We start from the raw sequence: 20,344 nt of genomic DNA, 5'->3' as shown, positions 1-20,344 counted from the left end.
AAGGGAAAGGGAAAAAAGAATGGGTAGATACCGTAAGAGAATAAAGACATTAGGGAGACGGATAAAAGAGGAAAATGCTGAAGGAATGAGGTTCGGCTTGGGAAGGTTAATTTTGAAACAACCTATGTGAAAAAGTGTCCACAACCATGTGTGTGTGTTAGATACCAGGGGGTGTTGGGCTGACAGCTGTGAGGCAGGTGCCTTGTTGCGCCTCAGTTAAACGAAGGGGGGGACCGACCATCTTTTGGGGGGCGAGGGGTGAATTGAGAGTGTGAGGGAAAATGGAGTGGATATTAATTTGTCTCCTGCAGCCGAGCTCTCCCCCTCTCGACCACACGGAGGGCTGGAATGCATGGAGAATACCTCTGATGGTGTGGCCCAGACAAAACACACATTGTGCTGGTAGGTCACGGATGGTGTGAGTCGCCACTCCCACGGGTCGTGACAGAGACGTCTGCGCGCAGCAACGAAATGTGGAGGAGATTAACCGCTGATGACCTGTGATGGCCGCCCCGGCCTGTCAGGATACGAGATGTGAAAGTAACTAATGATGATGATGAGGAGGAGGATTGGTGTGACGATGATGAGGCTCATAAGGGTTCAGTATCATGTGTGTGCGTGTCTTGTCCGAGGCTGGAAGTGATCACAATCTGTGGCGGACCCCTCCTTTGGAATATCTTGGACATGAGTCTTGCATCACACACCCTGTTCAGTACTAGTCAACTCCACCGCACTCCGCATGTCAACGTGGGATCTTATTACTCACTTAATTAGAAAAAATTATAATGTTGAGAGATTTTACGATGAGCATGGCCAAAAATAGAGCAGTTAAGTGCCAAATTCTCATTATCAATATCAAACTTTCACATGCAATTTACTAATTTGTGCTCAAAACTTGTAATGTCACAGTTTTTCTTGTCTTTCCATGTCCATGCTTTGGTTGATAACCAACAGAGGTCCCCGCTGACTCTGAACCTCATCAGTTACTAATCAGAACTGATTTCACGCCATCCAATAATCTTAAATCAGGTCAAGACCTGTAACAGCCTCTTCACTGGCTGTTGTCTGCCAGAAAACAAACTCTATCTTTTACTCTCTGATGAAAACAATGAGAGAAGAAGTGGGGGACTTTTCTTTTTCTTTTTTCTCTCTGCATCTTTGCTGGACAGGATCCAAACTCATGGCTCTTGTGTGAGCAGAGGAGAACAGAGCGGGGCAGCACACTGGGCTCCATAATCTAATTACATGCTTTATTTGCCGCAATTTGTTTCTCAATCAGTCTGGTTGAGGGAGAAAGCCCTCCTCCTGGGCCATCATTTACACCTCCTGGTGTTGCTGCTCTGGTACATCTGATGGCACTCTGCCTCTGTGGACACGTTCACACTGAGTATCTAGATATATGGGTTTATCTAGATATATTCATACCTGGTTTTGACTTGCCAGACCCTGTTAGAATTAATTTAACCTTGTATGTTATCCGTGTTAACAGCGGCAACAGATAACTTATTGGTATTTAACCAAATGTAATACAATTTCAGAAACAAAGCTCAATATAAGATCATGCCTATAGCATTGTCTACTGCCATATTTTGGAATTTTGTATGAAATAATGTACTCTAACAACCGCTACTGAACCAATCCAAGGCCTGGTTCTGCTTAAGTCCATGGGCACTGTAAAGCGTTGGCCCAAACGCATCAAACTCTTCAGTACTTTATTCTGTCTTGAAGCAGCTTTAGTAAGAAGCATCCCAAATGAAAACGATTAGCTTAAAGGGTTGTACAGCACTTTGATGGAAGGGGCAGAGGTCCACCTCTCAGTTACGCACTGCTCAGAGCTCTGAAAGGCCGGAGACAAAGCGCTGTAGTAACTACATCTACTCAGAACACCCAAAGCACATTTTAGCTCAGTGCTACAGGACTGCTCCCACTTCCCCTGCTTGTAACGCGCGCACAAAGGGAACATTTGTCCTCACGGTGGGGGACTGCCTGGCCCTAAATGGGGATCTCGGGGTGCTCTCAGCGGGGCCCGGAGCTGTGTCTCAGGGGTACACTAATGGGGAACGAAAGGCTATCAAAGGGAAGTATCATGATGGCATCAAGGGGGGTTATGAGAAAACAAAGCGTCCTTTCCACAGCTCCCCCCCCTCCATCATTTACATGGTAATCAGGTGCAGCTCATATAGACTCCTCTGTTTCATTTACTTTGCCTATTTTGGTTACTCTCTCTATTTACTACCACCCGCTCCAGCTTTGGTTTTCCTTGATGATTTTTGGATTTTCCATATAATCACGTTCTTCTACTCCTCCTTCTCTTCCCACCCCCCTGATAAACTTCACTCCTGTCTTCTTCTTTTTTGTCAACCTCTCCACCCCTTCGCTCTCTACCAGTATCCATTCTCCCGCCTCCTTCCCTGCATTTTTTCTTGTTGCAGTGTTCCCCAGGCAACCTCATTCAAACAGAGCATAAAGGAGAGTAAAGGCATGGAGCAAAGATCTGCTCACAACAATGAAGTTTGTTCATATTCAGGCTGCCTGAAAGCGCCAATCCTTCATCCGCCATCACTTTCCTTCAGTACTCGCTGTCCATCCATCTCTTCCTCCCTCCTTTCTCTTTTACTACAGTCAGTACGACTTGCAGCACTGAAGTGAACCAAATCAGTGCTCTGGATCCAATTCAAGCCAGCTGGGAGAGCCCTAAAAGAGCAGAAAAGAAGGGAAACAAGTTTTTATGTTTCATGATATGGCCTCATGTCACATTATTCTGGCTCGCACTGTATTTGGCTGGCAGCTTGACAGCATAGTATGAGGTAATCCCTGAAGCTATATACTCTCGGGATTGCTGGGGCCAGAGATGTGGAGGAAGGTATATAGTGTTGCCTGGTTTACCTTCTGGTAATCCGTCATAAAACTGATGGCATATGTACTGTATATCCTTCTGGACAAGTAGCAAAATGACGGCTTACTTCCAATAAACAAAACAACCAATGGAGAGACATTATGGTTTGAGCTTCCTTGACTCCATCAAGCATGGAATATGAACACTTTATTTAAGGATGTACTTGATGTTGTCCAAAGAACATGTCTCAAACGTAATCTTGCTCATTTAAAATGTTTGTTTTTGATTTTTTTTCTAGATGATAAACAAAGATGAAACCTAAATGACCTCTGAGATTGTGCACATTTAATTGTAATGTTTCTTTTTTTTACCAGGAAGCCAAATTGAGATACACATCTCTTTTAGCCAACTAGCATGATTCACTTAAATTCATGATTGGATATGAATGTTTTTGATGAATTCATTAATGTTAATGTTTTCTAATTCATAATAGTTTTTACTGAGTACTCCATGCCCAGGCTGCACAGTAGGAAAATGCAGTTTTTCCCAGATCTGGAAAACCCGGGCTACATTCAAAAGCAACCATGAGCTTAGCTGTTCTCTACTGTCATGAGCATGTTCCAGTATGTGTGTGAGCTGTGAGGCGATTTGGGTGACCCCTCTGCCTGCGTGAGGTATTTATTTGTTCGCCCCCCTACCAAAAAAAAAGGGTCCTCTGCCTAACGCTTCATGGATGGCTAATTTTCCCTTACTGACCTCCCTTTGTGTGGCATTGACCTCCTTTACACCCCCCCCCACCTTCTACTCCCGCAAATAGCTGCCAGCCCTTGGCGTCCCCCCTCCTTGTTCGCACTGCAATAAATGCACAAGCTTGACATGGTCCTCAGTGGGGCCTTGAAGTGATCCTGGGGTTATTTTTTTTTCGGGAGGTCTATAGGGCTGAGGTGGCAAGCGAGGTGAGATTTTGTTGGGTGGGCGGGGGGTTGAAGTGGGTGGAGGGTGGTCTGCTCAGGCCTGACTCATTCCCACAGTCTGAAGAGGAGTGAGTGGGTAGATGGCAGCGGTGATTTGTGTGTCTCCTAAACCGCTGCTGGTACCATCAGCTCCATTCAGACGGAGGTCCTGCCATCACACATGGAGGTTGTAGACATGGTTAGAGGGATAAAGTGCCTCCACCACAACCAAAACACACACCCTTAATGATTCCAGCAGGGACATAACAGCAGAGCCATTAGACAACACAACCAAACCAGACAGAGGTGCGCCAACCAGTCATCCCAAAAACTATTTCCAGAGGTGCTGTCATTATTCTGAAAAGTTGTTTCAGGGGAACCGTTCTTTCTGTCTTAGTACATTCTCCCCAATCTGCTGGCACTGTCTGTCTTGCTAATGCTTTATTTACTAATTTACTAAATGTTCATTTTTGGTCCAGTTCCACAAATGCATTAAAGGATGGAAATTGAACTACAGACTTGGCAATTAAAAAAACAATTACATTTTAGATGTATCAAAAAGTGAATGTGAATGATGAATATATATTATATGTGAGATTGAAGTCCACCAACAAAATGTACAAATCCTTAAAAGTTGCAAAACCATTTCCTATCATTAATAAATGTACCAAAAATGTACCGTTCTTTGTTCTCACCCCCTGTATTTTCTCCCTTCTAATTCTTACAGACTGCGACTCTTACTGCAAAGCGTCTAAAGGCAAACTGAAGATCAACATGAAGAAATACTGCAAGAAAGATTATGGTAAGTCAACAGACAACACACATTTAATGACATGTATTAACATTATTTTTCACAGGAAAGCTTAAAAACATGTGGTCTGATTGAAGAAACACACAGTAACTTAGCCAGACTACACTGAGAACAGAACGTCCTAAATGTTTATGTTGGGATATGCATATGTATATTTGGCTTCCCATACTATACACCTCCATCCAGCACGTTGCTTGGGAACTGCTATAGTTTACAGGGGAGGCTTTTTACTGATGGCTTACTCCAGCTTTCTGAGGACAGAGACAAAGGATCAAACAGAAGAGAGCAGATCTTCAAGGAGGAAGAGAGAAGCAGACAAACAGAAGTAGAGAAAAGGCAGGATAAAGCATTAGGCTGAGGTGTGTGTGTGTGTGTGTGTGTGTGTGTGTGTGTGTGTGTGTGTGTGTGTGTGTGTGTGTGTGTGTGTGTGTGTGTGTGTGTGTGTGTGTGTGCGTGCGTGCGTGCGTGCGTGCGTGCGTGCGTGCGTGCGTGCGTGCGTGCGTGCGTGCGTGCGTGCGTGCGTGCGTGTGTGGGGAGGGCTGTCTCCGAGCAAGCGTTTAAGACCCTAGTGGATGAAGCAAAGACAGTGTGACGGACAGTTGGTGCTCTCTAAGAGATCCTCATTAAGGCAGCCCACTTCCCCCACAACGATGCGATGCTCGCTGCATTCCTGTGAGCGTCCGTCTGCCACGCCATTCAAGGTGTGGATAAGACGTATGACCTCTCCCCTCTTCCCCTCCCTCTGTCCCCTCCCCTGATTGAAGTCAGGCCGCTGAACCGGTCAACCAAGCAGCGGCATCCTGCGGCATACCTCAGCAGCTTGACAGACAGGCCTGGGCTTTGTTCTGCAGGGATTTGGAGGAGTTAGGGGTCAATTTATAGACACCTCCTCTTCCACCAATGCCTACCTTGCTGCTGATGTCGTGAGAAGAGCCTTGCCTCTGAAATATGTGTCCGTTCATCCATGAATATGTCAGCTACACGGCTGTTTGCTATTCTTTGGTTTGGCCGGAAAGCAATGTTGTTAACCTTTACATTTCAGGTCAGATTCTTGGTTTTAATTCTAAAGTTATACATAACAAACAGTGATGTTACGAGTCGAACATTTACGTTACACCTGAATGAAAACAGCAGTCTGCCTCTTTACAAGGGCAGTGAGGCGTAGAGGTAAAAACAGACATCAGGATGTCCCGCTGAAGGATCATCACTCAACATGTTACCGGCTTCCATCACGTTTATATATCCCAAGAGTGAAGCCAGGAGAGCCTCCAAGCTGATTCGGCATGTGTTGTGCGTGTGTGTGAAGTGTAGGGGATTTGCTGGTACTGATGGTGGAGATATTATGGGATTATACCAAGTGAAATACTAATGAAAGCTTCTCTTTGCACCATTTTATGTTGATGGGTATTTGTACCTATAATCATCTGAATTAATTCAGAGGCATACGACAGTAGGTTTTTCCTTGGTTCTTGTTAAAAATGGTGAACAACTGATAAGGTCCACATATACTGTAAGTAAATGCATACACACATTTAATGTATTCATATATAAAATAATAAAATATAATGAGTCTTCTAAAATAAATACATATTACAACATCTCATACATCAAACATTTGTAGGTTTTTAAATATACATTTTTAATCAGGTTCTGGTTAAAACATTTAAGTTAATCCACCTGTTCACCATTAGTTGTAGGTGCTACATCATCCTCTATGTAATCCACGTTTTACTCGCCTTTACCAGGGGGGCTTTGTGCTCGATGTACATGGGACGCATTACGTTTCTTGTTACATATATCCTTAGCTTACAACAGCTTTTTCAAGATTCATAACAGACCATAACAAGATCTCAGTACAGTCTTTACCACACGAAGGCTCAGCGAGGCCGATCGAGAAGTCAAACACAATGTAAATCTACAGGATAAGTGGAGGGAGCCATGGCTTTGGACTGTTTTGAAAAGATCAGCAGGGGAGCGGGGCTCCATGCTGCGTAGGGAAACGACGCTACAAGCTTCTGTGGTCGACATACAGACGCTCATAAAGAATCACATGAGGGAGCGGAGGGTAGGAAGGGGGTGAAGATGTCAGAGAAATGTGGGGTTATACTACTCCTGGCATTCCAGTGTACAGTGATTGTTGACCAAACACAAACAGAGAGAACAGCACCCGTTGGCAGCAGGGAGGTGCAAGGTGGTGCCGAGGTCACCATCGGGTCAGCCCAGATCAGCCACTGAGGCCTCAAGAGCACTACGACAAACACTTGCAGACGAAAGATGAGAAATGAGGGGTTAATTATGATTAAGATGCTTCATTTTGGTTTTAAAACTATCCTATCACAGAGCTTAAAATTATGATATGTGCATAGCTGAAGACGCTGAAGATCATGCTGTCAAGAAAACTGAAACACTACCTGCAGTGAAAATGCCTGATGGGTAGTGTTGTATTATAAGATGTCAGACAAAACATGATTTTCAGGAGGAAAGTTGAAAAAAATAACACTAGCATTCATTATAGAAATATGTATGGTTGTTTTATAATCCAGTAGTCCATCATTCGTAATAGTCCATCATTTAAAGAAACTGAAATGTGTTCTATACTTATACAGAATGTGCTTCACAATTTACAGAAAACCTGCTGTACAGAAAACTATTCAACCATTTAGACAACTCATTAAAAGCCTAAAGAAGCATGTTGAGACTGCTTCAGTTTCTCCTTCAGGAAGCTTCACTTGGTTTTGAAATGATGCAGTGAAAATACCAACATGTTTGGTATTATACAGTATAGTGCATAGAGAAACAGATGTGTTCTCTGTTGCCCAAGTGAGGACGTTTTAGAGCCAGCTTCAGCTCTTCACCATTCATGAAGTGTGACTCCCATGGCGGTCATCCAACGTGTACAGGACATATCTCTTCATGCCGCCACCATGTTCGGCTCCATTAGCGCGACACTGAAGGTGAAACCAGTGACCCAGTATCACGATTGCTCTCTTTAAAAGCTGTCCCATAAGTACAGGAGAAGTATAATGGAAGTTAATAAGGCTCTGCTCAATATAATACATATCGATGCATGCTCCGTTAGGCTCCTCGACAGACAGCCCTCTCTTTCCCTCTCTCCCTCACTCCCTCTCTCTGAGGACCATACCGGTTGATTCATCATGTGATATCACTGTGTGTCTTTCCAGCTAACGTCGCTAATAGCCCTACCCTGCCTCCTAATCACATTACAAATCATACTGCTCTGTCAGTAGTAATGGACATAATGCATGTGGGGCTCATAGCTGCACCATAGACCAGCCTTTTCCACTGAGAAAGACAGTTTTTATACCACACGACTGTAGTCTATTGGGATTTACAGTACAGGAGGGCCTGTTCACAAAGGTTTACCATGGAGGTTATGTGATGCTTATCATTTATTTTATATCTCAATTCAATGTTGGCTGTTTATATATCCACTTGATTTGACAGTGTTATCAGCAGCTGATACTAACTTGATGACAAAAGTAATGATGGATCGGGTTTTATGTGCAATACGCTGTCAAAACATTATGAAAATCCCTAATGCGTGTCGCAGACAGCTCTTTAACCTGACAATGGACACGTTTATTTCTGGTCTGTTGTCTGACTTATCAGAATTGTTATCAATTCTATGTTGTGTCAAACAAATAAAATGTCTTTTGATCATTTGACTATCTCTTAATTTAAAGCAAAGTCACCTTGACACTCTTTGTTGCATTAATGCAGTGCAACAGGTGATTCTCTGACATTAAGTCAAGATCCACTGTCTAATACTTTCATAAATGACCAACATACATAAATATTGACATTGGAATTAGTCTCATCTTTACTTTTTTGTGCTAATCAGCAAAGGTTATTAAAGGTTTTTTATACATCAGCATGTTAACATTGTCATTGTAAGCATGTCAGCCTGCTGATGTTAGCATTTAGCTCAAAGGACCTCACAAAGCAAGCGCCTTTACCAATAAGAAATCTCACATGAATTGATAATGTGTCATCTCTTTCTCCTTTACTTCACTCTGCAGCCGTCCAGGTGCACATTCTGAAGGCAGACAAAGCCGGCGAGTGGTGGAAGTTCACCGTCAACATCATCTCCGTCTACAAGCAGGGTGAGAGTCGTATCCGCCGCGGGGACCAGTTCCTGTGGGTCCGCGCCAAAGACGTGGCCTGCAAGTGTCCCAAGATCAAGCCCGGGAAGAAGTACCTGCTGCTGGGGAACGACGAGGATTCCCCCGGCCAGAGCGGAGTAGTGGCCGACAAAGGCAGCCTGGTTATCCAGTGGAGGGACACGTGGGCGCGCAGGCTCAGGAAGTTCCAGCAGCGCGAGAAGAAAGGCAAGTGCAAGAAGCCATAGGTGGAAAAAGACGGAGAGCATACCGGAGAGGGAGAGGAATTCAAGAAAAAGCTGATATAAAAAAAATGTAAAAAGTAAAAAGAGAGGCCGATAGAGGACCACGGACAGACAAGAGACTGTTTATGTCGCTGCTTTTTTGTGTAGAAGCATGAAGAGAATTATTTAGGATTTGTTTTTCTAGTGAACTTTGGTTGAAGGAGCTCACCTTGCAGATTTGGTTTTATCGTGTATTTTACTTTGAGATTTGTCTCTCTTGTGGATTTGCCGAATTTGCACCTATTACCAGCATATACAGTTATGTGTCCATTTTCTTTATCTCAGTATGAAATCATTATATTTTATGTTGTTGTTTATGGATATTTTCTGCTGGTGCAAAAATGACACAGAAAAAGCCACTTAATTACCACTGCAATGTTGCCTCTGCATGGTTTTCTTGTTGTATTCTTAGCTAAGAAGCGAGCTCGTTTCATCAAAAGTCTTCACTGATCTGTTTGAGGCAATAGTGTTTCCTCCATGTGCCATAATTAATATTGTTTGCAAGCCACAGAAATGCATATTACATTTAGCGGTCAATGAGTCGCCATTCCTTTTCCTCTGTTCAAATTCAGGTAAATCTGCTCCTCAAGAGTCAAGAAATCTGTAGATACAGATTTTTAGCTGTCAGGACTTTTGCAAATATGCAAGTGACGAAAGAGAATCAAGGATAAAACACAATATTCACTAAAGCGTACTTTACTCCCTTTCACTGGTTACGTTTTGATGGTTCAGTATTTGAAAATCCTGCTTGTGAAAGCATCTCTTTTGAGACTGTAACTGGTGCTGCTTATGGTACTATTTAAAATTATGCTTTTTTTGGAAGACAGACTGCATTTGAAACCACTTTTTTTTTACTTTCTTTACTTACAGTAACTGTGATTTATCTTTTCACAACTCCACCAGGAGTTTAACAACTGACTTAAAAAAGGTCCAGAGGCCAGTCTCTAATTGTTATAAATTCCCCATAAAAAAATGTTCAAAAAATCAGGACTAATTGTTTAGTTAGTTAGTAGTTAATTGAAATCATAATATTAAATATTGGTTCCCAAGAGGCTAGAAAATGAAATGTCAGATGTGTGTTTTTTAATTCAAAACATCTACATTTTAATGAGAATATTAACTCCTACCACAGATTGATTAGAGCTGTTAAAGTTACTCGAGTTGGGTCATTGAGTATATGCAACATTGTAGTTGTGCCGATGAAAGTACTGCATGTTCTCAGAAGAGACTGACAGACATGCAAAGAGTCTGTACGTAAGATTTTAAATATATAACTTTCAACTTACATCAGCTCCTTCAAAATACTTTGTACAATGTGTCATAATGTATTTTTTAAATGTCACTTAGGGCCTGAAATGTGGATGTCTAAAGATCACAAAATCTAGTGTGTTTCTTACCGTGGAACCAGACGCTTACGTCAAATATTTAATTCAACTCTAATGCAGTATGTTAACAGAGAAAATACATTATGAAGAGAAAAGAATGTCCTTACCTTATGTGAAGAAAACAATCCTAGCGCAGAAAATTAAGGACATTAGCGAAAAACAGCACCTTGAAAAAAAGTGCTCAACAATTTCTTAGATGTATTTTTAAATATCCACCTCACAGTTGCTTACATTCATCTAGGATTCTTCTTAAAGTACTTTGAGATTGCAGATAAGTCCACACAGTCTTTGCAAACACAATGCATGATTGTACATTCACTGTGCGGCCAGTCAGAAGCCACGGTGTCGCATTGGCCTGTCACGTTAATTCTCTCCACTTCAACACTTGCACAGGGAGGAATGGGGTGAATTGCAATCACTTGACGCTGCTTGATTCAAACCACATTGCTCATTTATTTGTATGCAGTTGGGTTTGGATTTCTCTAAGGAATGCGTGGTAAAAACACAGCTCAGGTTTGTAAAATCCCACAGTGTATTTGATGTATCATAAACTGGAGTTCCGTTCAGTCCATCCCAAAACACTCTGAGCTACATGTTTCATGTTGCTGGTATTTGTTGTTTCACAAAATCACATTCAGCACCTTTTAATGTGCACTAAGTAACTGTAAAACAGGGTTTAGGATATTTGCAAGACACGTGGTTTTAATCTAATGGACTCTCTACTTCCTCTGTTTAAAAGGTAATAAGTTCTGATTCCACTATCTCAGAAAAGTACTAATTTGTTCAGGAATTTTCATAATTGACTAAAACACAGGCTTTTCCATCCATAATCAAAATCACCTGGGTTCAACTGCAAGATAAAAGGAACAGATGCCCTTGTTGCTAAAGTGCGTTTTTCAGTATTTACATTTAGGGTTTGATGGAGTGTGTTTTTCTTAAATGTGCAATCCATCAAACGATTGTGATGTGCGTCAATCGTTACGCTCTAATGATATCAACACATACAGTATATTTACATGTTCCTGCCTTTCATTCTTAGTCCTACAACATAACATTACATGTCAATGTTTTTCTGTCTGGCACAATGTAATCTGTAATCCCACTTCTCTAGTCTCTGTAGCCTCATGCTGTACATTTTACATCCGTCTCCTGAGCGATGGTTTGACAAGCTTCCTGTTGAAATGCTACACACGTACCTGTCAAAGCATTGCTTTGTGTTCATACTATGAATTGTAAATGTTGTTTAGTTGTCACCATTGCCAAGACTATTTTTTTGCAATGTTGTTTTACAATGCGTACTAATATATTATGGTTATTATATATGAATATATTTAATGACACAAGACATTGTGGATTTTATTGTCTTTTTCATTTTTTTTTTTACTTGTTTGTGGTTGTTTAGATCGTTGACATTAAAGAAGGAAATAATAACTACTGAACACACCAACCTGGTAGAACTAAATTCAGATTTTCAGTTGAAATAAACTCTTGTTACATTGAAACAAACATGTGCCTCTGTTTGACTAATGATTTTTAAATGTATTTATTTAAGTAAGTATAAATGCAGCTTTTCTCCATTTACTGGTTGCCAATTCATAAAATTGCAAGTACAATATTATGTAGATTTTGCAATGGAAATATGCAATTGGTACCAGTCTGTCCAGCTAAATATCATGTTGGAAAACTCTTCTCTCCTCCAGAGTAATCCCTTAGCAATATTACAGACAGACAGGAGTCCAGGGACTATTAACTGGAAATGTCATTTATTAGAAATTACAAGCTCAAATGATTTACAAGGAAGGAAAACAGCCATGTTAGCTACACAGCCGAGCGGTTTGTTTTGGCTGAGAGCTATTCTAGAAACATTATGAAATCCAAAGACAAATGATAATATTAAAGTGGCTGCAGTAGTGCATGGTTAAACACAAGTTAGTGTAAATGTTGCAGAAGCTTGCAGAATAACTGTACCCAGTGTGAGTCTCAGACCACAGACAGACTTGTGAAAGAAAAGCTCCCACCTTCACCACCAATAGACTGGCAAACCTCTTAATAATTTAACAATTTAATACATTGAGAATGAATAAGCAAGACACTTGAACAACTTTTAAAAAAGAACAATTAACACCTAAGCAGAAAAGAAGACATTCAGTTCAGTATTACTAATGCCTCTCACCTAATAACTTTTTGTATAGAAAAATGTAACTGCTGCAAGGCTAGTGGCCTTTGACTCAATATGAAGATACATACTGAGAAAAGATTTGATGAGACCTTGATTAAATGACTGTACAGGTGCACTGTCGATGCAAAAGCTTCGGTATTCTGCATCTAACTGTGTTCAAAGTAGTAGTTCAGCACAGGTCGGTGATCACTGCGTCCTCCTCAGCTACACAGGCCACACGGCGACCACTACGATGGCTATAAGGAGCAGCACGATCACCACCAGCATCCCTGAGAGGAGAAACAAGAAGAGAAAATTAGATTGTAAAGCCCAAACCATGTGTCAACCTTTTTTTTTGTTATCAACAAATTCCATGAAAAGACACAAACAAACAATGAATGGACTAAAAAACTAATTTTGTGTATCAAATACCTGATACAGGTGTAGTTACTCCCCAACAATTATAAAACATGCTCATTATTGTCACACTTTTGCACTAAAAGATGTGCATTCAAAACTATTGACATCCCATGGTCCCTGTTTTATTGTTTCTTTTGAGTTCTCACTGCTAGAGCATCAAATGTTAATTAATCCACAGCTGACGGTTCCAAACAAATACATTTTTTAATCCTGTTTGAGTGACATTTGTTTAAAACACAGAGCCAAACTATTTCAGTAAGGTAACTAACCCAAAACAAAAAGAAAAAACGTTTGTGACCTGAAAAGATTATTGGTAAAAATCTGAAGTGACTTCTAAATGGCCCCTATTTAATCCAAATGGAGTGTCTCATATTGACTTTACTATAGTCTGTAAATAGCCTAAAGCCTTTGGAGTTCAACACATTCCCTGTAGTTTTTATGTTGGAAATGTAAATGTCAAGCAGCTGAGGAACTCCAAAGCTGATCTGAGGGATGCATGGAGAAGGAGGGGAATGCAGCAGACTCCGGGGAATACTCTTGGAAGAGGTAAGAAGCCTGCATACCTCACCACTAATTTCCTAAATCCTTGATCTAACACAAGTCCCAAGTGCTTATGCCCTCGCAGCATAACCCCATTCTCCTCCTGATGACTTAATGCAATGTACATGCGTTGGAAAGCTTTATTGCCACAGATTGCACACTGTGATAGGCATGTGTTTCTGATTCTGCCTTGAGAGGATAATCATTGTTTTTCACTGATACCATGGAAGCAGAACAAAATGTGCAAAGGCTCACTCACACTTCATCAAAGTGTTTTACCCCCAGGACTTGAAAATATTACACTTTTTATTACAGTCACCACCCTAGGAAAAAAAAACCTTTCTGTTGTTAAATCCACTACAGGTGGAATTTCCATTCTTCTCAATAAAGACCAATGCCGTTTTGGAACTTAACAATTACATTTTATTGAATGTTACCAACTTGGAAGTGAAGCAATAGTCCAACTGATATATATCGCCAGGCAGATTTATTTCTCCGATATTAGATTACAATGATATACTGTATAAGCATCTCAGAAGCCAACAAGTAACAAGTTATTGAATAGAGAAAACCAGAGTATCTAGAATTAGTGTGCATTATTTTTAAGTTTAGGTTTAGAGTTTAGTCTTATTCTATATCTCATAACACTCACCAAATGTATTGGACTCCTTTCATGAATGTGTTTCTTTAAGGATAATAATATCAGTAACATATTGTAACCAGAAAAACTTTAAAATATAAACATCTGTATGAAGCTAAAGGAACAGGTCGGGCTATAACTAAATCCAAAACAGAAGTGGCTATGGAAACCCAACACTGGAAAATATTTGGTACATCTGTCATGGTAATAACACTATTAGGAATTTAAAGAGTGGTTGGTCAAATATATTAAAATCTGACAATCAGGTCTGGTTTTTTTATATATTATAAATGTATTCGCACAGTCTTTGGGCGACGTATATAAAGAGAAGTGATGTTGGGTGGCCTATATCATGCACATCAGACACTAAAAAAGGATTTGATGGTCTATCCTCAGGTAAAGTATATATACTCTGAGACCTATACCACATACACAAAAGATATGGAGAACTCTCTCCAAGGGCGCTCCCAACCACTATTTCCGCGCTAGAGTGGCACAGGAGTGAAGATTTCAAACAACCGCACCCCTGGCCGGTCTGACAGTCCCCTCACTGACTCAAGATGTCCATTGTTATTTAGCATGCGGCTGGTATTTTCCCCAGCCTTTCACTTTGGGTTTACATTTCTCTCATTCTTTGGCTCTCTCCTCCCGCGTTCCCCTGCACGGACTAATTGGTCGTCTTTCCCACAGGGTAAGAGACAGGCGGAGATATAAGCCATGCTGAACTAATTGCTTGCGGTGGTCGTGGTGGTGTGGTGTTCTGATGAAATGTAAGGCTGATGCTAGTTTCTCTGCCAGGATACGGGGTATGGCTGTTAGGGGACCAGATGTCTTTGACTCATTTTGCCATTTTTTTTCCCTTTTAGATATTTATTGCAGATAGTCTCTTTCTCTGCATATAGGTCATTACTTAAGCCGAATGTTTTATTCCATTCGAGGTGAAGGTGTTCTTATGTCCACAGGACGAACATGTTGGAAGTCATCACTGGTCTAGACAGGACCTCTCCTCCTGATAACTTACACATGTGAGAATAAAATAAATGTCCAAGTAGAAAACACACACTCAAATAGTTGGTGTGATGGCTTTTTAAAAGCCTCATGCTTAAAGCAAATACACACACACATTTCCAGCAATTATCTTTGTTTGGGTGTAAACGATACCGACGCAACACCCAATCCACATTAGATTCAGACACGAGAATTTCATTCAGCCGTGTCCAACATCTGTCAGAAACTCCATTTGACGACACCATGGCAACAACAGCAATACAGGCTGAGCTGCATAACATGCAGTGTTGGAGGAAGTGTAGTGACCTCAGTGTATACAGTACATACTTTGTTACAAGAAAAAGTCCAGCATTTAAAACTTTCTTAAAGGGGACCTATCATACAAAATGCGCTTTTTGATGTATTTTATACATAAATATGTGTCCCCGGTGTGTCAGGGAACTCACCAAGTGTCAGAAAACAAAACCCTCTCTCTTTTCCTCCGTACCCACATCTCTAAAAACGGGGGACAACGGAGCTGATCCAGATTTGGGTCCGATATGACGTAATATCAGAAATGCGGGGATGTCTGAAATGCATGATCTGTTTGGTATTTTGAGCAAAACACATCATAGACATGTTTTTTATATATTTGTATATATCTGAGACCCATAATATATGCCTAAAAATACCATAATAGGAGACCTTTAAGTAAAATTACAAAAGTTATAGCATCAAAATATAATAAAACGAAAGTTATAGCACTCGTAATGAAAAAACACATATTTTCTAATTTAAAAAAAAGAGAGATAAAGTGAAAGGGAATTATTCAGGTACAAAAAGGAACATTTAAAATCATACTTTAGTACAATACTACAGAAATGTATTACTTCCAACAACTGAACATAAACATAGGTTAGTGGGGAGCAGGGCTCTCACCCACTATAATGTCATGTACCAGTCAGTCATGCAGCCCCCCCCCACCCGCTCCCCATGGACCAACCCTGTCTGCCTCGGTAACTAAACATCTAGTCCTGACCCCCAGGAGGCCTCCAGAGACTAATGACAATAACGGCGTTTGCTTGCCAAATAGATTAGGGCTGTGGTGTGACACTGATGCTGAGGGAGATAGTCGGGGTCTGCTGATAGACTGACCACCCAGGAGCTTTGGGGGCCAGAGTCTGGGTTCATCCCATCTTAGCAATTTTCAGACACATCAGTAAGACAAATCACAGAGAAAAGGAATAATTGGTGGGAGCTCCGGAGAGACCGAGACAACCCCTGAACCTCCCCTCACCACTCCCTCCGTGCCCCCTGCGTATGGTTCAAAGATCTTTTTGGACCACAAAAGGCGCGGATGACCTCTAAAGAAAAGGAAATTATTTTATGTTAACAAGGTCAGTTTGATGCTCATCATTTTTCTCACAGCACAATAGAAGATACTTTACAAAAAGGTTTAATGGTTTGTGGCCTAAAGTATTGAATAGCCATAAAAAACGAATATATATATGTATTTCTTAATTATTTCTAATACAACATCTGACATAGTGTGAGAATTGTTGTGAGCTCTGCTTTGGCTAAATGCTAGCATGCTAACTTGCTGATGTAAAGCAGGTATAAAAATCACCATGTTTTGCATCTTCATTTACCGTGAGAGCATGCTAACTAATCAGCAACAAACCCCAAGTAAAGCTGAAATGTCGTTTGGTTTGAAGATTGAGCCCTTAATATTGGACACAACACAAGTTATTTATATCTTATTCCTTAAGGGGAATTTCTGGGGGAAATATGTTTAATCGTTTTTGAAATATTTCAGTGTTGACCAAAGTGGTGGACCGACCGCTGCTGTGTCGCTATCATATCTAAATATTGTTCTCTGATAATATTTAAACATTATTGTAATTATATCTTCCAGGCATGCACCATTTGTCTGCATGTGAATAAAATCGTTGGTGTTATATTAATTAGTTAAGGTAAGATATTCAGCTGGTAGATGAAACCATAAGTGCCACATTAGCACAATAACTAGGATTACATTGTTTTCACAGAAAACTTGGCAAAAAGCAGACCTGAAAAATGTTTTAAATGTTGAAAAATGTCTCGAGTCACGTTTAAATTACCTTTCCTCCAACTAAGAAAAATGTCCGATGTGGAAACATCATTAGCAGGATGTATTACTTTAAGCAAACCTTTCATCAACCATGTGAAACATATTCCATTGCCATTTCCAAATTCCAACAGTTGCCATGTCAATTCGACGAGAGGAACAAGAGCTGGAAAAAAGATTGAACTGATTAAAGAAGACCATATTGTAAAAGTTAGACTACCCTATTTCGCAAAATAACTGTTTCCTTGAAAACTCTCAAATCCCAACTATACCAACGGAGTGCTTTTACCGCGCTACATGTTTTTCTTCCAACACTTTCAAATGCTGCCCCTCACCCACAGTCCCTTTAGCCATCCCCTCTAGTCCAAACAGTACGAACCTACTTGAGATGCGAGCCACCTGCAGGATTCACGGGGTTGCAGAAGTGGTCCTCAACAAACTGAGGATTAGCTGTGTAGAGAAGGGCTGCTCAAGCACCGATGCTGCCTGATGGTGAGGCCTAAGCTCTGGGGAACTCACACTACTCTGCAAGAGACCCTTTGGTCCCGTAGACTAATCTACCGCACTAATCCAACCCAACTCAAAGCCTCCACTCCTCAATTCCCACCAACATCAACTAAAACAAGTGGTAATGACTCTGTGAATCAGGCTTAGCTTTTTATAAGTGACAGCATTGGACCAGCAGAACAAAACAATAAATAAAGAGGTATGTAAGGAATATATATGAGGAATATTATCATGAATTTTTATTTTTATTTCCCTTCTTTTAGGTTCAACAAAATAAAATAAACTCCACAAGTGTTTTAACTTAACCATAACCCTAATCTCAAAGAAGTTTGGGTTATAGGCTAACAATAAAACAATTTCAAAAGCATTGCTTTTCTTATAAATACATATTTCTTAAATAATACATATTTTGTTTTGTTTCTCCCCATTTGTCTCTTTTGTCAACCCCTTGGTTACTATTGCAGAGTACAAATAATAATGAGGTATTTCAACTTGGGAATTGCTTAAACAGAAACAAGCCCGTGCAGCAGAAGAATCCAGAATGTTTCAACACAATGGATGTTTCACAACACTTGGGGCACCAGTCATGCACAGTATGCCTCAGGAACCATGGTCGAGTAATATGTGGGTCCTTCCCTTCTGGGCAGATGACCCGTCCCACAGCTCAACTTTCTCTTCTGCAGCTTTGTGAAATTCTCCAGTGCATGCACTCAAAACTGTTACGCCCCAAACTGAGTGCAATGTCTGATAGTTTGGATTGATAATCCATCAGTGAAGAACATTTTTCAAATGTTTAGCACAACTTTAAATCTAAGATGCCTCTTTTACAACGACGGAGATTCCAATAGTTATGTTAAGTATGCTCTGGCCTGTCAAAGCCAGACGTTTCTAGCTTCACAAGGACTCGGCTGAGACATAACACCAAACGCCGGTTTCGGGTGGTTTCAAAAATAAATAAAGCCTTAAAGCTAAGGAATTATAAACACGCTGCCATGGAGAAAGAGGGAAAGCCCTCCAAACAATTTGTGGCATGTAGTATTTTCAATTCTTTCTCTGCTTGACACAAAGACGAGTGTCAAACAACTGAGGAGACGAACAAGGGGATGACAGAGAGGAATGGAAAAAAGAGAGAGCATTGAGGTGAGAGTGAGGAAGACTCTGGGGGAAATGTTCCATTCACAGAGAAGGTTTGAGACAACACACACACACACACACACACACACACACACACACACACACACACACACACACACACACACACACACACACACACACACACACACACACACACACACACACACACACACACACACACACACACACACACACACACACACACACACACACACACACACACACACACACACACACACACACACACACACACACACACACACACACACACACACACACGAACATCCTGCAAATTCATATTAGTATATGTCGGTGCACACCAAGTAAGCACAATGCACATACATGCAATGCATATAATCATGCAGATGAACACAGGCGCATACACACATATACACACACGCCATGAATATTCTTCAGCCTGGAACTGAGGACAGGGAGGGGGGAGTTAGGGTGGTAAAAGAACAAGTTAAACAAAAAGGAAGACAGAAAGAAAGAGTCCTGATTCTAACACAATACAAGCTCTGGGATCTACAAACAAACTCACGCTCGGGCACCATGGGGACACGACCAACAGAACGAGGCATTGGGGGGGGGCTGACCTTCCTGCTGCCTGCTCTGCTTCTGTCTGTGACCGCCAGGTCTCCTAGCACAACAATGCAGCCTTTTCCATAGCGATGCTGTCTGGCGTTTCCCTGGGCAAACTGAGCCAGGGTGAAGCTCTCACATTCCACAGATTGGCCTGAGCCAGCTAACACACCTCTCATGGCAGCTGTTTTCTTCTGAAATGTATTACACACTGAGTCTTTTCAAAAATGGTAAAACAAAAGTTAAACTCACTGAAGCAGATCTGTGGTAATAGAGAAGAAGAGTCACAAGGCCTCTCAGAGTACAGTCGAGACAACACATTGAAATCTGAAGCAACTAATACCTAATGCCATGCCTACACTGGAGGAGTAGCTTTAGCGACATGCTAGCAGCTTTACATAGGATGCATTCAGGAATAGTATAGATGTGTAGGATAGCTCCCATACATAGCCAAAGTGCCTCCTGTGGCTGATTTGCAACACAAATTACTCATTTGGGGATTCCTCAACGGTCTAATATGGGAGACCCCCTTTTTAAGGCCAGGACACTTAGTTAGCAGGCGTGACAGACAGAGCCAGTCCACCCACCATTCACCACCCAGACCCCTGTGCCAAGAGGGCTTGTTCCCAGCAGCATCATATTTTCTGCACCATTAAGCACCATTATTTCCAGAAAAAAAGAAGGCCAATGAAAGAGTAGTACCAACATGGCTCATATCCTGAATACTAAATAATAATGTTGCATTGCTAGAAATGTGCTGAACCCAACATGATATGTCACAATACACATTGTTTGTCTCACACAAGCCAGAGTTACTTCCTCTACAAAAACTATAGTCTGTTGGATATCTGCTCTGTGGACTGCAGGAATGGAAGA

General features: G+C 41.1%; 2 protein-coding genes across 2 annotated transcripts in view; one reads left to right on the top strand and one right to left on the bottom strand.

Moving 5' to 3' along the window:
- The window catches only part of ntn1a (netrin 1a), a 55,151-nt gene extending 43,261 nt beyond the window's left edge, over positions 1-11,890 (top strand). Inside the window, exons 6-7 of the mRNA XM_034129307.1 lie at positions 4,517-4,591; positions 8,641-11,890. Coding sequence (XP_033985198.1) covers positions 4,517-4,591; positions 8,641-8,969 — 404 coding nt within the window. The 3' untranslated portion in view covers positions 8,970-11,890. The remainder of the gene's footprint in view (positions 1-4,516; positions 4,592-8,640) is intronic.
- Positions 11,891-12,131: 241 nt separating this feature from the next.
- stx8 (syntaxin 8) overlaps positions 12,132-20,344 on the bottom strand; it is a 38,802-nt gene continuing 30,589 nt past the window's right edge. Inside the window, exon 8 of the mRNA XM_034130499.1 lies at positions 12,132-12,838. Within this exon, the coding sequence (XP_033986390.1) occupies positions 12,774-12,838 (65 nt within the window). The 3' untranslated portion in view covers positions 12,132-12,773. The remainder of the gene's footprint in view (positions 12,839-20,344) is intronic.

Source organism: Trematomus bernacchii, unplaced genomic scaffold (assembly GCF_902827165.1).
Source record: "Trematomus bernacchii unplaced genomic scaffold, fTreBer1.1, whole genome shotgun sequence".
Taxonomy (NCBI): Eukaryota; Metazoa; Chordata; class Actinopteri; order Perciformes; family Nototheniidae; genus Trematomus; species Trematomus bernacchii.
This window is presented reverse-complemented; position numbering and strand designations above follow the sequence as displayed.